The sequence below is a fragment of the Polypterus senegalus genome, chromosome 7 (genome assembly GCF_016835505.1).
Source record: "Polypterus senegalus isolate Bchr_013 chromosome 7, ASM1683550v1, whole genome shotgun sequence".
Lineage (NCBI taxonomy): Eukaryota > Metazoa > Chordata > Cladistia > Polypteriformes > Polypteridae > Polypterus > Polypterus senegalus.
The window spans coordinates 100,508,668-100,533,573 of record NC_053160.1 but is presented as its reverse complement, the minus strand read 5'-3'; the positions used below and the strand labels follow the sequence as shown (position 1 = coordinate 100,533,573).

General features: G+C 38.1%; 1 protein-coding gene and 1 long non-coding RNA gene across 7 annotated transcripts in view; one reads left to right on the top strand and one right to left on the bottom strand.

Moving 5' to 3' along the window:
• The window catches only part of LOC120532748, a 43,150-nt gene extending 36,589 nt beyond the window's left edge, over positions 1-6,561 (bottom strand). The window contains exon 1 of the long non-coding RNA XR_005634355.1: positions 6,485-6,561. This is a non-coding gene — a long non-coding RNA (uncharacterized LOC120532748). The remainder of the gene's footprint in view (positions 1-6,484) is intronic.
• LOC120532746 (rhotekin-like) overlaps positions 1-20,327 on the top strand; it is a 244,501-nt gene extending 224,174 nt beyond the window's left edge. For 3 of the 6 annotated variants that reach the window (XM_039759087.1, XM_039759086.1, XM_039759091.1), the window contains exon 12: positions 19,181-20,327. In XM_039759087.1, the coding sequence (XP_039615021.1) occupies positions 19,181-19,704 (524 nt within the window). In that variant the 3' untranslated portion in view covers positions 19,705-20,327. Of the gene's footprint in view, positions 1-13,975; positions 14,076-19,180 lie in introns of all 6 variants that reach the window. The other 3 variants (XM_039759089.1, XM_039759090.1, XM_039759092.1) reach the window with 2 other exon arrangements.
• Positions 20,328-24,906: the final 4,579 nt, after the last annotated feature.

The following is a 24,906-nucleotide window of genomic DNA, read 5'->3' as shown; positions in this document are numbered from 1 at the left end:
CCGCCCGCCAACTCTAAGACCATGGGATACGCTCGCCAGAGCCCCACCGCCAACTCTAACCCTCCTACCGCGTCATGGGATACGCACAACTGAGCCACGCACGCCAACTGTAACCGTCCTCCCGTGTCCAGCGTCGCTCTCGAGGCATGTGCATTGCCTGCTCATGTGCCCGCACGCAACAATTCACCAAACTCGGTCGCTTCCATCTGTGCAAAAGTCCACATGCACCTCTGAGCCACGTTGAATTTTCACCACATGCAAGACAGAGAGCCACAACCGCCAACTCTAACAGAGCCCCATCCATGGGTTATGCACGAAAGAGCCACGAACGGCCACTCTAACCCTCCTCCCATGTCATGGGGAACTCAAGACAAGGCCCAGCCAGCCCGCAACTCTCACCCTCCGTAGGCTTGCAATATCGCTCTCTCACAGCTTGCTCATGTGCCCACCCCCAAAACGTTAACAAACAACAACATTTATTTATATAGCACATTTTCATACAAAAAAAAAGTAGCTCAAATGCATCCTCACTCGCTTTGGTCTGTGCTACAGTCCACATACAGCTGTAAGCCACGTTGACTGTTCATTTGCCTACCATGGCCAACGCCTCAAATGTATTTCATGAAAACATCTTTCAATGTTATACAAATTCCTGCTTCCAGTAACTGTTTGTTTCTGGCAGTCGGATATTTCTGGAAAGATGTAATCAACGAAAGTGTTGCTCTCTAGCTTCGCAACATGGCTGTAACCTTTGTTTGCCAACATTGGGATAACTTTGTGGACATGCTGTTCATTGTTCTTAGTCACGGAAGCATAGTCATACAGTCTGCTCAACAATATGCTGAGTACATGATTACATCTGGAGTTTATGGTGGTGTGGCAGAAATTGTGGCGATGTCCCAAATGCTTCCAGCTACTATCTCCATTCACTTCCAGGAATGTCGTCATGCCTCTCCTCGAGTTTACAATCCGGGACAACGTCTTTCGCAGTCATTTTGATCATGGGCATTACGAAGTTGTCTTGCCTCTCAAATACACACGTGATAACCTTCTGGTGCCATCTATTAAACAAACGCATTCCACACAGGACTTTCAGCACACCATTTGTTCCAAAACCTTACGACTGCAGAGATATCTCAAAGCACATTTAAAAACACACTCCACTGAATGAATGCTGCAATGTGAACATTGCCAGCAGTGCTTCAAAACAACTTGGACTCTGAAGAAGCACTTACAAACTCATTCCACTCACACCTTCAGTTGCACATTTTGTCTTTGCTCAAAAACCTTCACGCAAAAGAAATATCTCAAAGCACATTTTTAACACACACTTCACTGAAAAAACGCATTCCACACAGGACTTTCAGCGCACCATTTGTTCCAAAACCTTCCGACTGCAGAGATATCTCAAAGCACATTTAAAAACACACTCCACTGAATGAATGCTGCAATGTGAACATTGCCAGCAGTGCTTCAAAACAACTCATGCTCTCAAGAAGCACTTACAAACTCATTCCAATTCCTTTCAGTGTCAACTCGCAAACCCCATGCACAGTCATCACATTCAGTTTTCCGCTGCTTTTGAAGAAGATACCACCATTCCCATCCAAGAACATATGCACTTCATGGGCCATCAAAGGTCAACAGATCCGGACATTACACTAAGTGTTGTCATACCAGCAAGGTGTCTTTGCCACTGCTATCCAAACCTCCTCTTTTATTACAAAACCTCTTGACTGGCAAGAACCCGCTGTCCTGAAATTACTGTGATCATATCAGGGAATACAACTCTGCTTTAGCTTTCGCTTCAATGGACGCCCACATCGCTCAACCATCTGGCCACAGACCGTATGCATTCAGAATCCACGGTCAAATTTATCACCAGGTCTCTCCTTTATATACCAATCCTGACACGTCACCACGATATGGTCAGCTATATATCTTCGATTCTGCTGAGGCTACCACTCAGTAGCGACAGGTTAAACCGTTCGCTAAGGAGGCAAAACAATACTATTAGGTGGAGATTTCTGAGAAATACTCCCCGTCATTATGCGTGGCTCCCGAGCACTTACTGTCGCCAGTTGCATTAACAAGCAACCTTTGTAGTGTCACATGCATGTTCTTACACTGACGACAAATATGAGAGCTCTTCCTGAAGAACAACACTTTGCAAAATGGCTAGTCGATGTTGGAAACAGGAAAAATGGAACACCTGTGACTTTGCCTTCACATTGTTTTCCTTTTATTTCTGATCCTGTTCAACAATTATATGGCAACATCGACTTCTCAACTGTCACTCTGCCACGCGAGTTATATTAAGCGTCACCAACGAAGACTCACTACACCTTAATGAACAGATGCTGAAACTTATCCCTAACGACGACGTAACTTTCACCTGCATTGACTCCATCGACACAGACGATCCTGCAGATCAACTTGCATTTCCCGAAGAATTTCTTAATAGTCTTACTCCCACTGGCATGCCTCCACATAAACTCAAAATTAAAATTGGTTCAGTCACCATGCTTCTCAGGAACTTCATGCCAGCAAAAGGTCTCTGTAATGGCACTAGACTTTCTGTTACCAGCATTCACCGCAATGTACTGGAGTATAAGACTGTCACATCTGCTACCTCACAAACTGTCCTTATTCCCCGGATTTCCCTGACCCCATCAGATTCTAATTTGCCTTTTACTTTTACATGCAGACAATTTCCTGTTAGATTGGCATTTGCAAAGACTATTAATAAGACGCAAGGACAAACTTTAAAAAAAATATGCTTGTATCTGCCAAAACCTGTTTTCACTCACAGACAATTGTATGGTGCTCTCTCCAGAGTTCCATCTTTTCATTCACTGACAGTTGTATCCTCAAACCCTCCCCATTTGGACAACTGTGTCTTTCAGGAAGTGTTCACTCATCAATAAATAATTATATGTGGCTTATGCTACGCCGCGGGCTGGCTAGTAATTAATAATTCTTTAGATTTATATAGTGCTTTTCTCACTACTCGAAGTGCATTTTATAGTGAGTGGGGAGTCATTTCAACCACCACTAATGTATAGCACCCAACTGGATGATGTGACAGCTGCCATTTTTTCACCAGTACATTCACCACACCATTAGGTGGTGAAGTGGTGAGACAGAGAGAAAGAGAGAGAGCATTAAAGATATAGTGATACTCCCTACTCTTTATGAAGGATGCTCAGGGATCTTTTATGACCACAGAGAGGCAGGACCTTGGTTTTATGTCTCATCCGAGGGACTGTGCCATTTTTACAACACAGTGTCACCCCCACTGCACTATGGGGCATTGGGATCCACATTCTGCCCACAGGGTATACACCCCTGCTCGGCTTATCAGCACTTCTTCCAGCAACTCAAGTTCTCCCATCTAAGTACTGGCTGGGCCCAAACATGTTTAGTTTCATTTAGATGACCTCTCCTGAAGTGCATGTGGCATGGCTACTAGCCTAAAAGTCACTTAACTGTTCACTTAAAAGTGTTTGGATAATTTCTCCCTAATTTCATAGGGCTCTTGCCAGTGGGCCAATAATGTGGAATGAGAAATGGAGACGAGTACCATGACAAGATCTCTGGGAGCAAACTCACAGAACGTTGTACCATAGTTTTAGATTTGAGCCTGTGTTGACTGGCCTGATTTTACCAAATCAGTCGCATAATTGCACAGTATAGTCAAGGATATTTATGGAAGGGAGTGCCTCATTTTCCCACCCTTCTTTTAAAATATCCAATAATTCATGGGGTTGTCACCCATATAACAATTCAAAAGGTGAAAAATCCATAGAGGTTTGTGGGACTTCCTGGTATGCAAAGAGCACGTGGGGTATTAACTGATCACAGTTTTTATCATCCTTACTGACAACCTTGCTAAGCATTTGTTTCAGCGTCTGATTAAACTGCTCGACTAGGTAATCAGTTTGAGTATGGTATACTGAGGTCTTGAGGTGCTTGATGTGGGGTAATTTGGTGACCTCCCTGAATGTCTCTGAAGTTAGCACCGTTCCTTGGTCCGTTAGGACTTCTTTAGGGATATTGACCCGTGCAAAGACTCCTACTAGTTCCCTGGCAATTTTTTTTGAATTGGCCTGTCTCAAGGGAATAGCGTCTGGATATCGTTTGGGATAATACATGAGGACCAGAATGTATTAATGGCCTCGAGCGGAGAGTACGAGAGATCCTACTATGTCCACCCCAGTACACTTGAAAGGTATATCTGTCGGTGGAATTGGAATAAGAGAACATAGCCCTTCCTAGGAATCTGTTACAGTTGACACTCTAGATAGCAAATGCAATAGTAAAACCTAAGTGTTATCTTTTCAACTATTTTATCGGTGCTTAGATGACCACCCAGGGGTTGGGTTTGTGCTAACTCACACACTTCCAGCTAGTAAAGTTTAGATACAAGTAGCGACAACCTCACCTCACCCTCATGTTCTGACACATGCTATAATAAGTCCTTTTCAAGCACAAAGTGGAATCCTGATGGGATAGGTTGGGCAGTATGTGGATTTTTGACTAGGGCTACTGTATTCTTCGCAAACTTGATGGAGTCATCATTCCACTGTTCTCTTTTAAAGGAGGCCAGTGTTTAATGAAACTGGAATTGAAGTTCTGAGAGAGAATCAGGGGTGACCTCCCTGGGTGAAGTTATTGCCAGTGTCAGCTCACTCCTGACCTTGCTAGAAGTATTGGGGCAAGTCGGCGTGATGTCACTCAGGTCATATTGGGTGCCCACGTGATATCTTTCTTGAGCCGGCATTAAACATGGCATAGAGTCACCCTGTGATGAGGTTTCATCAATTACTGCTAGTTCCCATTTCACCACCAGGTGTGTTAGGTGCTGTTCTTTATTTACTTCAATATCAGTCCTGTCCCAATATAACTGGATGAGGAGAATTGCACATGACTGCAACCAATAGAGAGTAAGTCCTCCCCAAAAGGGTGATTATACAGAAAGCAGACCTGTACCATTGAGTTTCCCCATGGATATAGGTTAAATTGGTTTTTATTATTACCCATTGTCTCAGAAGAACAAAACAGTGAGCAACAATTGAAATGTTACTCCCAAAATCAATAAGTTCCATTCACCATCACCACCACCACACCTGTATAGGTGAGGGATAAGGGGTTAGCGAGAGTACAATATTTTTCTCTCCACCCTCAAATACCGTCCATCGGCTCTTCGAGGCTTGGACAGTTGGGGAAGATGTGTCCTATTTCTCTGCACTTGTAGCAGTGAAGAGGAGGTGGTGATTAATTTCTTCTAGCCCCTAAATCAGTGTTACAACATGTAGAATCTGATTTAGCGACACATCCTGTTCTGGTATTTAGGATGATCAATGGTCCATTTCAGACTTTTTTGGGTTGTTTAGTGCCACTCAAAGGTGTCCGTGAGGGTCCCCATATTTTTCCAGGCCTGTCGATGGACTGGCTGGGTGAGAGTTTTGGGGATGGATTTTACCAAGAAATTATAGCTCACGATTTCCACTGCAAACTGGGTCTGTTGTTCCCTGACTTGTACCCAAAACACCTGAATAATGGCAAGGAGGCGACATAGATATTATACAAGAGGAAGAGATAATCAAAAGCAGTTATGCAAAGTACAGTAAGAGAAGCTAAACAAAAGTCCTGTCTCTACAGCTGCTAATCCCCTGCCTTCCAGATGGTACAACATGTCCATATACTAAGTACAGCTAAACACTTACATTCTTGTCTCACAAATATGACCTGTTACTTTCTCCACAGAGTCCTGCCCCTAATTCAGTCCTTAGCCTAAGCTGACTTACAACAGCTTTGTAACTGCCAGGAGCCAATATGGAGTCAATATTCCTATAGAGCATCAGTTAGAACTCACTGTAGTGGCTCCTGAGCATCATCTGTCCAATAAGGGCTTGTTATCTCAGGCAGCTGCTTATCTGCCTACTCCTTAAAATTGATGACAAGATCTGTCTCTTCCAAGTCAGACACCATGTTCCCCTCCTGCCAATCATTCCTGATCAAGCCTTTAAATGGTAACCTTGTTTCATATTTGACAGCTAGTGTGTGACCCTTTGCTATCATATGCCATCCAGAAGACTACAACAACAACATTTATTTATATAGCACATTTTCATACAAACAGTAGCTCAATGTGCTTTACATAATAAAGAATAGAAAAATAAAAGACACAATAAGAAAACAAAATAAATCAACATTAATTAACATCGAATAAGAGTAAGGTTCAATGGCCAGGGGGGACAGAAAAAACAAAAACTCCAGACGGCTGGAGAAAAAATAAAATCTGTAGGGATTCCAGACCATGAGACCGCCCAGTCCCCTCTGGGCATTCTACCTAACATAAATGAAACAGTCCTCTTTGGATTTAGGGTTCTATACTATATGGCCTCATACAAATCCACCATTACTCAGTGTCCTTTTCTTTTAATAGACGTTCAAAAATTGATGATCTGTCCTAACTTACATTCTTTCGAGTGTCCTTGATAATTCTGCATTTTGCCCTCATAGGACTCACTTCTGTCTTCTGATCTGATGTCCTTACCCACAGTCCCTTTTAACGTGCAGATTGTCACCAGCTCCTAATAGTCCCTGCCTTCCCATACTAGTGTCTTATTAGCAACTCCCTACCAATGCTGTCTTTTTGTCTACCTTTTCTGAAGGACTTAACTCTGCCTAGTGCTGTCCTAAAGCTATACTTGTTCCTGCAAGCATGTTGCCTGCTTGGCACTCCTTCACAATACAGTAGCCATAGTATGAGGGTGGATTAATGATTGCATCTTAAACAATGTTGCTTGACTAGCAATACCAGAAATTTTAGCATAATTAGGTAATAGTAAAATAATAAGCTTTTAGGTATAATTTAATTGCAGTAACAGATGTGCATCCTTCATATATGCTTGTAACCTTTTTAGAGGTAATGGGCTTTGCAATTGAAAGTCGTACTGAAGCAGTAATTCTGATTATATAAGTACATTACATTCTGCTTTATGTGGCTGAGGAATGTTGTTATTGTGTGTAAGAATTAATATGTTCAGCAAGTTTATTTGGAAATAAACTTTTCAGACTCAAAAACAGAAAATCTGTTAAAGTGTAATGAAGAGGCTGTGTTTCCAGTGTGAACCAGAAATAAGGGTAGCATGGTGGCGCAGTGGTAGAGCTGCTGCCTCTTAGTAAGGAGACCTGGGTTCGCTTCCCAGGTCCTCCCTGCATGGAGTTTGCATGTTCTCCCCATGTCTGCATGGGTTTCCTCCTGGTGCCCGGGTTGTCCGGTTTCCTCCTACAGTCTAAAGACATGCAGGTTAGAGTATAGAGAAAGTATAGTAATCATGAAAAATATTCAACTTTATGATTTTGATGAATCTTGATGTTTTAGACTTCCCCGATTCCGAAAATGCTGTTTTTTTGGAACTATGTCTTTGTGTATGTAAACACAATAACTCAAAAACGCATAGATGAATGAAATTTGGCATGTGGTTGTTACACAAGAATTGTATATCTGTATTAACTTCTGGGCCAAATCCATTAAGCGGAAGTGGTACTTTACCTGAACACATACTCAATATTTTTTTTATTCATGCAGTTGCACAGTCCGATTTATTCAACTTTACTTTTTTAAGAATTTTTCAATATATTATTCATTTGTTGTTGATGGTTCTTTAATGTACATAATACAGTATAATCTTTGTCTTGCTGTTTATTCCTCAAATATCCATCCCCATATCTGAGTACATGAGTAAGTCTAGGGGAGACCACTACCGATTTTTGAAAATAAAACGGCATTGATCGAGAGACTGATGGTCATCATACAAAATCAGCATATTGTTGCTGACCAATCACTTTTGCTTTAAAAATGTCGTTTAACAACGAAGCGATACAAACCTTGTAAAATTCCTGAGTTGGCAATGTCTGTACTGAACTACAGGTAGGTAGACGAAGAGAGTCTGCCAAGTGATGAAAAGCTAAACATACTAATGTGTTTTTGTATTTTTGTTATATTTATTAATTTATCTTTTTTAGTTCATATTCACAGTTCAAAATACCTGATATTGTGAAAATAATAGCAGCAGAATTATGTTTTAAATTATCTGTCCCCATTTTTTCAATATTTTTCCCTCACTCAAAACAGATAGTTGAAATATTATATTTTTTCTGTTCTTAACATCAGCCATATCATACATATTGCATACCAAGGATTTTTCCAGCCTTGCATCCAAACCTGCTGGGGTAGGCTCCAGGTTCCTGTGATCCTGCTCTGGATAAAAAAGTTTAGATAATGTAAATATTGTTTTTAATCTCAGATGTTGTCTAGTGGTGGTTCTGAGGCTAGTGATTTGCACTGGCAATCGGAAGGTTACCAGTTCGAATCCCATAAACGGCAAAAGTAACTCTACTTCGTTGGGCCCCTGAGTAAGGCCCTTAAACTGCAATTGCTCTGTCCTGGGTATGACGTTAATCTGCATCCAGCCCTGCATGTAGACCCTCCAACCTACAGGGAAAAATCTGGGGGTTGGTGGCAGAACTGGCACTTCAGCCACCATTAAAAAAAACCTCACACTGTTTCAATCCATCTGAAATAGTGTGGTGCTCACGTGTCACCCGTTGCATGGCTGCACTCGGGTCCTAATCTGGGATCCTGAGTTGGTTTTTCCTGTGGTGGGTGCGGCAATGCGCTGTATCAGCGCATGCTCCTAACTTTTCCTCTCTCCTCTCTCATGTTGTCTCTGTCGTTTTGTGCCCGTCCATATACCTATTACCTGCTCTTGCTCTGCTCATTATGGGTTTACTGTTCTTATGCATGGGATATTTAAGTCTCACTGCCCCTAACCTTAACATTACATACTTGTTTTTCTTTGTTTCCCTCTATACAGCTAGGTGGGGTCTGCACATTGATTCAAGTCTAAGAGTCCTTTTCTTCCTAAGACCCCGTGATTTTCATGAGAAAATATTTTAAACATTATGAAATTGTGTAAAATTGTTTATATTCTGTATCTAGTTTTGATTGTTTGTTTTTATCAGACTAAAACAAAACCAGATAGTAAACCATGTTGTGTAGTAAGATTCCACTAATATTAAACTTGTATCCAAATCTGTTAAGTGTACAGTTCTGTCTGATTGTGACACAAAACTAAACTCCGTAGGAGCTCCATGTAAAAATACACGATGAAGGAAAACTAAAACTAAACTGAATTTCCAAGTAAGGTCAGAAAAAATATAGAAATAAAAACTATAATAACCTTGCTCAACACATTGTACTCCTGCCTAATATACTACTGTGGCTTTTCTCTAATGGCTGGATGAAAATGTGTAACTGTCTTTTTCTTCCTATGCATTAGTCATGAATTGTCATGCAAATTAGCTTGAAGGTTTTCACTTTTTTGTCGTTTTTTTTGCTCATTATAAATATTACATTTTAGGGATTCTGGCCTGTAAAATGTTAAGAATTTATTATATAAACAGTTCAAACATTGAACCTGAAATAACACCTTTATTGCTTCACACTTCCTATCTCAACTCTATTTCGTTTAATTTAAATAGTTCAGAAGCACTAAAATAAATACTCCAAATTTAAACAGCAACAATTTGATGTTCAAATTATATTAACCTTTAATACTAGAACTTTATACACTTAAATTTAGCTTGTTTCCATGCTTACTTGACAATAAAAATCCCACTGCAATGAAAATATTTTAAAGTGTCTTAGTGATTTCTTTAGATCCTGTCCGACATTCCATCACAACCTTCTGTAAACTTGCAATTTGTAAGCTTTGGTCATAGATGCCATCCTGCAAAATGCAAAGGCCTACTTATTAAATAACAGACTACATATATATATATACACACATATATATTATACATATATATATATATATATATATATATATATATATATATATATATACACATACACATACATACATACATACTGTTCTAGCTTACTGTTGAGAATGCAACGTATAGTTGTCCAGGAGAAAAGCAATGTTACCTCAAATCAATGGCAACCTTTTGTAGGGTCTGTCCCTGAGACTTATTAATTATCATCGCAAAGCAGAGCCTTACTGGAAATTTGAGGCATTTGAATTAAAATGGGAGATCAGGGGGTATAACGGTGATGAGAGGAATACATTCAGAGTGTGGCGCTCTGCTGTTTTTTTTTGTAGCTACCTTCACACAGCTTCTCCGCTGCTTTAGAAACGAACGCCATATAAGGCCGTCGTTTCTCCTTGCTTTGCGGTTCTGTACTGTTTTATTGTTTGTTTATTACGATTGCTATTGTTATTGTGTAGCTATTTGAGACTTACTTTACTGTTCAGGTACCCATTTCCTTTATTTAATCCGCGGCTTGTACGCTATTTTTTGTTTGTTTATTACGATTATAGATATTATTCATTCCCTTCTTTAGCTGACTGCCTGCTCATATAAGGCGCTCTGCTGGTTTTTTGTGAAGCAGCCTTTACACAGCTTCTCCGCTGTTTTATAAACGAACAACATATAAGGCCATCCTGTTTCCTTGCTTCGCCAAGGAAGCTACCTTTTTATTTAATCCACGGGTTTTCCACTGTTTTATTGTTCGTTTATTATGATTGTTATAGTTCTCTTTATATAGTACGTTGTCAGTTCAGCACTCCGGTTGTAATATGACGAAGCTGCGTGAGCTTACTCTTGAGAATGCAACGTATAGTTGTCCAGGAGAAAAGCAATCTTGCTTCAAATCAATAGCAACCTTTTGTAGGGTCTGTTTCTGAGACTTATTACTTGTCATCGCGAAGCAGAGCCTTAGTGGAAATTGGAGGCATTTGCATTGAAATGGGAGATCAGAGGGTATAACGGGGATGCAAGGAATACATTGGGTATGGAGAAACTCTAGAGACATCGTGTGTATTAACTTGTGAATTTTTCTGTGAGTATTTGGTGGCAGCGTGACGAAGTTGCTTCCGCAAGACCGTGTTAGCTGTGGAGCTCACCTCGGAGCACATTCTTTTCCTACCTTGTCAATTGTGTAATGCGTTTTTTGAACAGGTTTGATGCATGGAAGTGATCACTCGTACTGTGTTCAGTCAGTTCACATGAGCTGCTCTCTTGTGTGATGTTGCGATGTCCACGGCTTTATTTAAAGTTAGATAAGACCCGGCACTTAAAAGTTTCTCGCTACAGCAATTGTAACGTTACAAAGTGATCCAAAGTCTCGTTTATACCTTGTGTCTTCTCATTAAACTTGTATCTCACGAATAAAGTATTCGACGAAGGCATGACAAATGGCAGCAGGAGCATGTCCATAAACTTAATTTAAACTTACGGTTTACACCGTGCTTTGTTTCCACAGTAGCTGCACTTATGAATAAGCTTGTATGCGTTTTTCTTCAGCGCTGTTTGGAGCTCTTCCTTGTTTTCTACGTACTGTGTTCACAGTCAGTTCACGTGATTATGTGAGAGGCGTGATGATTTGACACGCAACTCCGCCCCCCCACGGCCATTGAGCTAAAGTCCATTACAGTATATGGAGAAAAATAGATTCCAGTTATAACCATTACGCGTAGAATTTCGAAATGAAACCTGCCCAACTTTTGTAAGTTAGCTATAAGGAATGAGCCTGCCAAATTTCAGCCTTCTACCTACACGGGAAGTTGGAGAATTAGTGATGAGTGAGTGAGGGCTTTGCCTTTTATTAGTATAGATGAGAAAGTGAATTTAACTGTATATAACCTCCTTAATTTATTATATTCTTAACCAGCTTTAAGGATTTTTTTTGTGCTGTCATTTGCTTACAGTCTTCAGTGGTTATTGTAACAAGACAAAACACTTTATTTTTGAATATTCCAGTGACAGTGACAATTACAGTGGAACCTCGGGTCACGAACATCTCGGACCACGTACAAATTGGGTTACGACCAAAAAGTTTGCCAAACTTTTGCATCTGTTCATGACCACACACTCGGGTGACGAACAAGCCAGTTTCCCTGGCAGTTCATATATGCCGATGATTTCCGCACGTGTTCAGTCTCTCCCTGATTGTGAGAGAGAGAGAGCACAAGAAGGCACTTAAAGAATGCACCCGGCTTGTTTTTAAAGAGACTGCAAAGTTAGTTTTCTTTGTTCAAGGTTTTTTCAGTGTTATTCAATGTTTTTACATTTAGTTTACTATTACACTGTGCATTCTATGGTATAATTAACTAATACAGCTCGTATGGTCTGGAACAGATTAATTGTATTTACATACAATCATATGGGGGAAATTACTTCGGGTCACGACCAAATCGGGTTGTGACCAGAGTTTTGGAACGAATTACGGTCGTGACCTGAGGTTTCACTGTACATCGAATAAAAATAGTAATCTTTATAAATGTAATGCACCTTGTTGAGCAAAACTTGAAGCACCATTCACTGCAAAAATCATATTTTTTTATATGTTACTTTTAATCTTATGTTTTCATGTGGAACAAGCAAAAACAGTTTTTGATATATCACAATGTAATGGTGACCCATACTGTCCAATGACAAATGATATGAAAAACATCCATACAACAAAGAATTAGTTCAATCTTCAATTCAAATGCATAATGTTATGGGAATGCATCTTTCCTGTTTATCTTGTACACTAAGTTTCTGGGAACTGTATACGTTTTGCTCATTTTGAGCATTTGAATGCGTAAGAGACATGTATTATGTGACATGAGACATGCAAGACTTTTTTTTTCCTTCTTTACTGATGAACATTGAGTCACTGTTGTTTTTCTTACTATTATATATTGTTTTCTGTTATTCTCCATTAGAACATGAGATTAAAAACCAAACAAAAAAAAATATCTGTCATTAAACTTTGATTAGTTTTTTTTAGCAATTCCAGGTTTATCCCAGTTACTCTTGTTGGAATTGCAAACTTTTTAGGTGCGAACAAAGTTTCACATAATCTTCACAATGAAATGCGGGTTCACATACTTATAATTTACAATACTGCTTTATTTTTATAAAGCAATACATTCTACTTTAGAAATATAATATGATTTATTTGAAGGAGTTTACTAACATGAGTGTACACCAGTTCTTTACTTTTGTGAATTGATATTTGTTATTATGTGTTTTACTGTAAATTGTCATCAATATCAATGTTGTATGCAAGATCTGTGATATCATCCAAGTAATGTAAAACACAGTCCAACACAATATCATGCATGCATCTGTAAAACTGAGCTCAAAATTCATGTTTATGACTGAAATCTAGCAAAGGTTTCAATATTTGATGGTGAACGTATGCCCCACTCCGGAATTCAAGGAAAAAAACTGCCTCTTTTAGTTACTTTATTTGCCTTCACAGTCGATCTTATTCCATTGTTTTTTGTGTTCAATTGAAACTTGAACTTTGTAAATGCAACGTGAAACATATGACATTACAGCATTTATTCTCCTAGGACTACACAGAAGTAAGTATTAGCATCATCCATATGTTCAATACATTATAATACATTGCTAAGCTGTTATTTTCTTTTTTATGGTCTTTTTTATAGTTTATTACTCTAACAAATTGAATTTGGATTTATCACGTGGATATTTTCCTTTGGCTATTTATATGTTGGTCCGTGGCAAATCAAAAGTCATATTTATTTTGGAATGCTTATAAAAAACATTCACTTTCACTGATAGTGTCCTACCATTAGTAAGCAGTGAATCCAAAAGACTTATAATAATGTGTCCCTAGAGTAATTGAAAAAATTCAAGATGTCCTGAGTGGTAAGTTGCCTTTCTTTTCATGTTAATATTTATAGCCAATAAATTCTTCATCACAATAAAATTATCTTGTAGATAATATTCCCTAGCAGTAAATTGTCCTACTCTGTGTTTACTCTGTTCTTGCTCTTTGTCTTGTCTGCACTTATAATTGTGTGACTCCTTCTAACAAGCACTTTGACTCTCTTTCCCTTCCTGCCTCACTTCTTGTCCTGCATTCTACTGGTTCACTCAGCCTCTTCTCTTCCTGCCTCTTCTTGTGAGGGTCTGCTTCTCCAGGATAATGCAGTGTCTGCTGAAATCCGAGCTCTGCTCTCCTCCTATTACAATGACAGGTGAAGTACTGCAGTGCATGAAGACCTGCGCCAAGCTCTTTCAGGGTCTTCATTTTATGAAAACATTTAGTGAAAACAGTGTTTAAACTCTGTGTGTCAGTCTGGCTCTTTATTTCTATTCCCCTTTAGCTGACATTAATGTGAAAAATGGACTCCTACCATAGCCTTAAATGATACTTCACTTAATTATATGCCAATGAATGTGGATTTGAAATGGTCTCATGCATCTTTATGTAGACTAAAAACAATATTCTTCATTCTGAAGAAGTGCCATTCATCTCTGTTCATTTTACTGTGTTTTTCAGACTTTGAAATAGTTTAAAAATGTCATAGATAGAAAAATACCAGGTCATTGTTTTAATATACAGTAGAAATGTCTAGTGTATGTGTTCATTTTTAGCTAAGGATGAGCAGAAGTATTCTCTCTAACTACAGGAAGCAGACTTAATCACTTTCGCTACATGAAAAGTGTGAAAGAAATTTGATTGTTTTTTTTAATGATTTAAGGACTAGTGTGTAATTTGCAAATGATGCGTTTCCGCACAACACGCGAGTTTGGAAGCTGCCAGACCAACAGATTTAAAATTTGGTTAAGTTCTAAGCTTTGTAAGTGAATACAGGTAAATGGGCATTAAAAGGAAGCAAAATATTAAGGGGAAGCACAAACAGACCTCACAGTGGTGGAAAACCACCTGTCAACTGGGAGGTGCACGACTTTCGTGCATTAATTACAAAGAAAACTAAACTAAATATAAAAGATTAATGACTACTCATTTATTTTTATTTTCAACTGCCTCATGCTCTCTGTTTTTCTTGTTTTGTTATTCTTTTTTTACATAAACTTAATGGTTCAGTAAGTCAGGTTTGCTGTGTAAATACATGTTCCCAGTCAAGTGTAACAATTTCCTGAAAGCACAGATGTAGTACACCATACTTTAAAATATACCTATACCTATATATACACTGATCAGTCACAACATTAAAACCACCTGCCTAGTATTATATTACCCTCCTTGCGCTGCCAAAACAGCTCTGACCTATTAAGGAATACCCAATTCCTCTGAAGGTATCAGGCCAAAGACTTTAGCAGCAGATACTTTAACTACTGTAAGTTGCGAGGTAGAGCCTCCATGGATCAGACTTGTTTTTCAAGCTCAACCCTCAGATACTTGAACAGATTGACATCTGTGAGATTTACAAGCCAAGTCAGCATCTTTAACTCTTTATCATGTGCAGGTGTGACAGATAGGGGGTGCTGGCGTCCCCTTGAACCCTCAGACCAGACGCCAGACACCAGATAAAAGTCCAATAATTTCCTTTATTACTATAATAAAGTGTACAAAGCATCCTCCACTCCACTATACTCATAAACACAATAATAATCCACAATACAATAATCAATCCTCCACTCTCCCAGACACGTTGTCACCCTGCCACCCGACTCCGCTCACCCGTCTGGGATCTCAGTCTTTTATCGTGCTGGACCCGGAAGTGTTTCTGATCCCTCAGGTCATGTGATTACCCAGCACTTTTGGGTCAGGTGAAAACTCCTTTTCTTCATCAGCCCGGAAGCACTTTATTTCTTCCGTCCTCGTGACATAGAAGTACTTCCGGGCTATATGGAAAATAAACATCTCTGAGCCTCCCTGCAGCAACCCCGACATTATCCAGCAGGGCTGTACACTAAAACCACATAGTCCATGATGCCCTGCTGGAATTTGGGGCCTCTCCATGTCACAGGGATGGCTCCCTCTGATGGTCTGGAGGTATTGGCCGGGATGGGTGGCCGGCCATAGTCCACAAAGGGCACAATATCCTGAGGTCACTGCCATCAAGGAAAATTGATGTTGTTTTATGTGGTCTGCATCAATCTTTATGTACTGTTACTTGTCAAAGTAACATCTACATGAATGCTAGGTGCCAAGGTTTCCCAGAACATCACACTGCCCCTGTCAGTTTGTTTTCTTCACATGGTATGTACTTCCTGCAGTTATCTGTTCCTCATCTACATAATCTAAAATAAAATGTGATCATCTGACCAGACCTCCTTCTTGCATTGCTCTGTGGTCCAGTTGTGATGCTCACATGTCCATTGTAGGTGCTTTTAGCAGAGACAGGGGTCAACATGGGCACTCTGACCAGTCTGTGGCTATGCATCCCCACTCACAGCAAGATGCAAAGACACCTTTCTCTCATGCCCAGCATTGTTTTTCAGCAATTTGTGCTATAATAGCTCTTCTATGGGATTTCGCCAGATGGGATAACTTTGGGCAACCATGACCCTTTTGCCAGTTCACTGGTTGTCCTTTCTTGGACCACTTTTTGTAGGTACTAGCCACCGCATTATTTTATTTAATTATAGACCTGGATCTGGTTTTTGTGTTGTCATTTAATATGGTCTTGATTTGGAGATAAAGCATAATGCCAGTACTTTGGCTATAATTTGTGATCTTTTTCTTGTTGCACACATTTAATTTCACTTTGCTCATGTTTAGAACTCTTCAGTGTGTTCTTTAGATTTACAAGTACAAAACACTGAAAAAATACACAAGTGTGCAACATTTGTAAGCATCAAAATAATCTATCCATAAATTGATAATATTATGATTTATTTATGATTTCAGTTAACATATTTTAAATGCAAGGTATATTTGAAGAACACTTTATTTCAGTATTTTGTTTTCAAGATTTTGTCAATTTTTCATGCACTGTATTTGTTTAAAGACCGTCTCAGCAGTGAGGAGAATGTACCATGATGCACATTTATCAAAAGCACAGTCTAGCTGCACACACACACACACACACATATACAGAGTTTGATTGTTTTTTTTCCTCAGACAGTGACGTGTCAATTGCTGTCTTGGCCCATATCTGCAGGTGTTTCGCTAATTAACACAATATTTAAGCTAGCTGTTTTAACATACAAATTCTTAAGTTGTTCAAGCACTTGGAATCTCTCATTTGCCCCTAAGTGTCTTGCCCTTCCCATGTTATTGAGGTTTGCAATTGTTGGATAAATAACATATGCAGTACGCTTTGTTAAGAAGATTTTGCCCGTCCTTGTGAGAAATGTGTTCAGTTTTCTTATATATTTAACTTTTATAATATATCAACAAGTAGAAATTTGTAGAGCCCTGACGTACCACACTACTTGATACTTTCAATGGTTTTGTGTCAATGGTTTTATTTGCAAAGAAAACTTTCTAACATTTGCGCAAAATCTACCCATAACCAGCTTTCAGCTGTACGCCATTTCTTTAGTTGAAGATTTTATTTTAAAGTAAGTGCTTGCACCAACCATACTAATAATCTTCATGGTTCAGAATACATCGATCATTTCTCTTGTTTGTCTCTGTCACCTTAACCTGAATTGTTTCATTTTATTTATTTAAGGAACTTTGTGGTTAGATTATTTATATTCTGGGATAGTATCTTCATTTGTAGTTCTAGCTATCAGAGCACAAAAAAAAAGAAACCAAAGAAAGATAAAAAGAAAAAACATTGCTGCTGTAGAAGCTGTGCAAACAAATGCAACCAAGTGCATCCTATGAATAAAGGTGATGACTTTCTGTGACATGATAGGGGAATTACTCCTCTTTAGACTTGACGAGTGAAGGTTGAAACCTAATCTTGTCAACAGTGTGTGCCTGATTTTAAGATTTTGTTTTAAGGTATGTTTGTTTTCAGTGTTATTTTATGTGCAATAATTATTAGTGTCATAATGTTTTCTTGTTGCCTTTATGCTTTTTACGGGTGACACCATCTTCTTACGTTTTGCCATAGGTACAGCCACTTTGTTGTTGGCAACTGCACCTGTTGTTGGTCACTTGATTTTCTGATGGCACAACACTTACTGCCATTGCAGCAACACAATTTAATAATGATTGTGTGCATTTATAATGCATCCAAAAAAATATATTTTTTTCAAAAACCATAAGCATCTTTATAACTGGAAAACAATATCAGCATGCTCAGGACCTGTTTTGCTACTTCACCTCTGATATTTAGCCATTTATTTATGATTAAAAATCTAAACAAAACTTAAGTAATTGTGGCCTTTCCTTGTCCAACTTGTTTTGTAAAGTTTTGTCAGTCATTTAGTTCCTGAAGTTAAATATCCTCTTACCTGTTGGTTGTGTTAAGGTTAGGCATAGTGATAATCTAGGCTCTATTGTAGTAGATTTTCAATTTTATTTATGTGACAACATGTTTTACCACAGTGGAGGGAAATGAGAATTTGTAAGAGAAATGTAAGGGAAACTCAAATAAAAATGGCAAAGTGATTTTTAATTCTAAAGGTTTGGAGATGACAAGATTGAATCATGGTTAAAAAACCAGCCAAATTCACTGTCACAAATACCTAAAAGCCTTGCACCAAATCCCAACAAACTTTTCTAAATCAGAGTCAAAGGGAGTGCCTAGTTCTTTGTCATGAAACACTAAACCAACACCTAACATTTCAAAATATGAAAGTGGCATCATCACACTCTCTAAGTAACAGGTTGCCATCTCATAATAATAGCTCAAACAAATGGCAGCACCCATAGAAAATAAAATGATGCTAAATAAAATTAACAAAATGAATAGCATTAAAGGAAATAATTAAATTTTTCTGTTTATATAGGGTTATAAACCTCACATGAAAGTTATTTGAACGAATAGAAGAATTACCTTATTAGGAAATAATAAATATTCACTTATCCTTAACTCTTTAAATATTGGTGGATTATGCAAGCTCCGTATAGAAGATTTCTCAAACCTGAATTAAGTCAGGGATCTATCGGTTAATTGTATTACTACTGTATTTTAGCCCCTGTCTAGGAGGCCTTGATTTTATGGGTCCCTCCTCAAAGTTCATGCAGTAGCATTAATCTCGTAGCCTAATGGTTATGTAAAATAAATGTAAAAAAGAAAAAAGACATTAGAAAAGTTTAGAAAACGTGTGAAATCCATGTCAACATTGGCCACATATAACGAAAGTCATCAACAGCTAAAGTAAAGAAATGATGTACGTTGTGCTATATTTTTACTAGAATTGGGTATATTTGAGTATTAGGTTATAAAGGTATTTGACAAGAGGAAATAATTATATTTTTCTCTTCCAGTTATTGACCCATCTGATGATATTGGCACAGTGACAGACATCTTGACCCAGCGGATGCAGCAGTTCGACTTGCACAGAGAACTGGGGTCTGCTCCTGACTGGATGGTTCTCTTCAATGAATCCCGCCTACCTCCTGGGGCATGCCATGGAAATGCACCACTTTCTTCAGATGCCAGTATGACTTCTGACAGTGACAGTGCATACAGCACAAGCCCTTGCATGCACCACCCTTGGCGGACACATCGGCAGGATGCTACTTTGAGTAATGGAAGAATGCGACCTCGTACTCTCTCTCTGGATGCCAAACTCAGCACCCTGAAGAGTCGCATGGCAGTTCTCCATGAACCATCAAAGAGACCACATGTAGAGCTTTCCTGCAGCAGCTCCAGTACCAGCTCCAGTGAAGGCAACAGAACTCCAGAGTCAGAAATCGCTCCTTTTTCTCAATCATCAAGTAGCAGGCAGAGTCTTCGTAACATCCGAGCCAAACTCGATCCCAGAAACTGGTTGCAAACACAGGTGTAGCCCAGAAAAAAGGACATGTAGTCATGATCAAAGAGTGGGTGTCATTGAAAAAGTTTTCATTATAGCCTATGGAGTGTTTATTGTACTTATGGCAAACACTTACCATGCATGACCAAAGGAGAGAGAGAATGATGCCTTGATAGCCTATAGAAAAGCAACAGAAAAACTTGGTAACTGTCTTCCTTTCTACATTATGGTGACATACCCTTGAACTCATCTCTATCCAAGTTAAAGTAATAACATGCTTTTAAGTCCATCCCACCACGTTTTAACTGTCATGCCTTTCCAGGTTAACTTCCAATAAAGGATGCATAATGTTAGAGCAATGGATTTATTACTAATAATTTTCCACCATGTTTTACTTAACTGAGTTAAGAAAAGGAAGAAAGTGGAAATCATGTTGTGTGTGGGACAGCAGTGTTCAAGGCTTTGGCATCTCAGTGCAAGCATCTCACTTTTTTCTTAATATTAAATTTAACTATCTAACAAATGACTTGTCAGCATCACCACAGATAATCTGAAGTGAAAATGAATTCCTCATCCTAAATAATGTCTTTGTTTAATTGCCACTCTATTGTCTGTTTATGTAATGGATTTGCATCATAAATGGCCAGAGGTTCTGATTTTTCTTTTTCATTTTCTTTTTCTAATTGAAAGACTGCGTCGGATTGCATTCAATTGTGAAATAAAATTATATAGTAAATTCAGTGTTACTATAAAATATTTTAAAAAAATATTGCAGACAAAGTTGTATTATATATATATATATATAATACAACTTTGTCTGCAATATTTTTTTTAAATATTTTATAGTAATATATATATATATATATATATATATATATATATATATATATATATATATATATATATAACAGGAATAGTGGAATTCTGCTACCATGCTGATGAGACTGATGGTGTGTGAATTTTTTTCCATTACTTTTGGCTCAGAAAGAATTTAGTCCATACCAGGGTCTCTGCGAACTAGCCATTCTGAGAGATTGATTGGGTGCAGAACAGGAACCAACACTGCTTGCTATTCAAACCGTTCGCAAACAAACAGACAGGTCATCTGCACAAAGGTTTTGTGTTGGTAATCAACTTAACCCACATATCCTTGAAATACTCTTTTTATTAGAAGAAACTGAACTACAGTACATGGATAAAAACATGTTATGGGAGAATGTGCAAACAACACAAAGATGGGAGCTGAGCCTTGTAGTGAACATGAGTTGTGAAGGAGCTGAACTAACCTCTGTGCTAAAATCCTACTATTCCAATAAAATGATACTACAAGAGAATAAGACCATCAAATATCTCACAAGATTCCCCATTTATTAATTATATGGGGATGTCATTATTAAATTGTATGAATCAAGCATTACCTTCTTTGTACATCAGTAGATTTCTGAATGAGTTTTTTTTTTCCTTTAATATCACTGACGGTAAGCTACATTTTTAACTCCATGTGTTTTATTATCACTCCAAACTCTTGCATCACCCTTTTAATTTACTGTACATATTTGTTTAGAATTGCTCGCTAAAGTTCTGCCAGATTAAAAAAAAAAAAACAAATTCATGAAATGACTTTTTATTAAAGTAAAATCAGAACCTCTTCATTTGCAGGGCTTAGTATTGCAATATTTCTTTCCTCAATTACATATATGAGACACCATTTAAAGGTTGATAAAAAATAATTGATGTTCTGGTTTTTACTAAGCAAAAGAAAAATGTTAACACTAAAAAACTTTGTAATCCTACTGATTATACTTCATTATTGTCCCACTTCAACATATTCTCCAGTGTATGAAGTTTAAACAAGGTCACTCGTTTCAAGTTAGTTTCAAGTCTTTTTTTTTGTTTTTTAACCAGATAAACATAATTAAAGTTTACGTCTGTAGAGGTTTACTTATGATGACATTAACTCATATGGTAAATATCTGCTTCCCAGTCACTGTACACACAGTTAAATATCAGTGGCCAATCTTCATCTGTAAACATCTTTTTGTACAAGCTGTGGCCTTCAGTTATGGTTAAAATATGCAGAAGATGCCTACTCCTGAGTATTCTAAGTATTTTAAGGATGTTTATCACCCATAGCTGCAAGAAATATTTAATGGCGATCATTTTTCGCACTTAAGCTTCATTTATAAACATTTATAAAACATGGTTCCTACTAGTACTTAGCATATTTTTCTTCTCGATACTCTGTTCCGCTAATCCCTTTTGTTTAATTGTAAAAATTATTCATGTGTATGCTCTCTTTCAAAGTTGAGTATAAATTATCTGCTGAAATCTTGTATGCACATTTTCTAGGAAATGCTGGAAACTGACCATTATGTGGATAGATTCGCAAGTAAATTATGGTTATGAACCTCCCCTTCCTGAAAGCAGTGGATATGGTTCTGGATGTGTGCTTTAAGCAAAATTCCAAACTGACTTTATCCAGTTCTTTTCTCCACGTTACTCTTTCCACAGTTAAACCATTTCAATTAATTGTATTTTTTGCAGTACATCCCAATAAAATGTAAATGGTGGAGCTACTTCACCCTACTACTGCTTGGCTGCAGACCCCATCCTAAGATTTCACCCAGCACTCCAAAGCATTTTTCTGGATTTTTAGTGAGAATGAACACATATCGCTACTTGTTGTGCCCTGAGCTCTTTTAGATCAATGGCAGACCTTACTCAAGAAAATGCCTCCTACCGGTCCTAATGACTGCTTGGCAGTTTAAGTATGAGTAACCAGAAGTGCTCCACTAGTGTTACTAAACCCTAAGGGTGTCTTACTGTCACACAACATTTTTGTTACTGTAAAATTTTGTAATGTAATGTTTTGCAGGTTGGCATTGTTTGAAGTATTTTTCATTATTGGTTTGTTATAAATACAGTATATATATATATATATATATATATATATATATATATATATATATATATATATATATATATATATATATATATATATATTTTAAGAAGAAAGTCTATTAGTGTTCTGGAAGATATGCAAGATTTAACACCCACACATGCATGCCAGAAAGGTATATTGACAAGATAAAGTGAATTATAACATGAAATATTTAACCAAAATAAACACATTTCTGACACAGTGTTAATACTTCTATTGTTTGGTTTTTTTTTTGTTTTGTTTTTTTTTGTTTTTTTTGTTTTGTTTCTTTCTATGTCAAAGAAATCAGTTATTCGCCCAGAAATTGACAACCTGAACCTAATCTAGGCCTGTGGGATATCTGAGGATGATGATTGTGGCTTTCATGTTGAGTGAAAAGGCAGGAGGAGCATTAGTCATTCACAAGGCACACTGACTCAAATAACCATTCAAGCTGTGGCCTCTGAAGCTATGAGACAGCAAGTCTCACCACTGCATCCCTGTGCTGCTTCATGATAAACTATAAAAGAAAAAACTTTAATGGGAATGTGCTGATTAAGATATTCTGTGTGAGTACAGCAAATTTCAGAGTGTAATGAGAATTTGATTCATAAATTCCTAAAATTATTAGAAAGAAAATAAAAACATAGATGCAATCTGTAGCCAAGGCCCAATAAACACCACAGTCCAGCTAGATAAAAATGCATTGCCCTCTAAGTCCTAGATGGAGTGAGTTAAAGAACACAATGGCTAATTTGTTTAAAGGAATTGGTATTTTACAATGGGTCACAGTGAAAGGTTAAAAAATGCTGGTGGTTGAAGCAATCCATCTTCATTTTATTTCTATTATAAAACTGGTGCATCTAAAGTTATTCTTTCACGATATTGACATACCCCATACACTCTTCAGTTACATTTCATTCTGTCTCATCCAAAACCAAGGGGCCTGAAGTCCAACATGTTTACATAGCCCCTCACCACCTTTCTTTTCAAAGAACAATTACTGTGGTAAAACAGCAGCACTTCCATGATGAAACTGTGAACCCTTACTGAACAACATCCTACATTCATTTCGTGATTCATCCATTTAAAGAAAAAGTTTCTAAAACATTTAAATCTTACAAAAATGATTAATATACATATATACACCCAGTATATGGGGAGACTAGCTAGCTGCCCTGGTTAGTATATGAAACTGTCATCGTTCTGGGCGTTGCATGCCTCTTTCTAGCTGATGGGGTTGGTTCTCTTGGCTGTGCGTGTGTTTGCATGTACAACATGAACTTTCTAGTTTAGCAATGGAGCTTCAAGACCCCTTATTGTCAACATTAAAATGAAGACTGCCTTATTTGATGTTTTTTTTTTAATTGTGTGTTTGCCTCGTTTGTTTCGTGTTTGAGGTTTTCCTAGTTAAGGCTATGCAGCAATTCTTATAGGTTTACACAATACTATGGAAAAAGTTCAACATCAGAAATGCATCAATCACAAGACAACATGTTAATCTTTACCCACCACTGATGAAGACTACCAGACAGTAATTACCAAGGAAGTCTTCTGCATGCTTCTTCTACAGTGTAAAAAAGAAGAAAGCAGTATGATATCCCTGTTTTAAAGCACAGTTTTTAAATTGGTTTGTTGACCTTGTGCTGTCCTGCAAAAATGATCGTTAACAGTGCTACTGGGCAGCCGTAGAGTCTTCTGTTTGAGATGTGCAGTATATGTTGTAGTCTGCATTGTTTTTGTGTTATTCACCTCAAATTTGTTTGATTCTAATATGTGTTGCTGTTCCAATTAGAACGTTAGAATTAATTAAAATTAGAATTAGAATTGGGGCAGCACGGTGGCGCAGTGGTAGCGTTGCTGCCTCACAGTTAGGAGACACTTCCCGGGTCCTCCCTGCGTGGAGTTTGCATGTACTCTACGTGTCTGCACGGGTTTCCTCCCACAGTCCAAAGACATGCAGGTTAGGTTGATTGGCGATTCTAAATTGTGTTTGGTGTGTGTGTGTGTGTGTGTGTGCCCTGCAGTGGGCTGGCGCCTTGTCCAGGGTTTGTTTCCCACCTTGCGCCCTGCATTGTCTGGGGTTGGCTCCAGCAGACCCCCATGACCCTGTAGTTAGGATATAGCGGGTTGGATGATGGATGGATAGAATTAGAATTAAGGAAAATCATAACAGAATTTTCTTAGATGTGTCTAACTTACCTAACTAATAATATATGTGACTCTTTTTGCTAATGAATAACAAATTATGCATGTTCACACACATTTAACATCACAAAAATACACCAAACTTCATTCAGCATTCCATTGTTTGG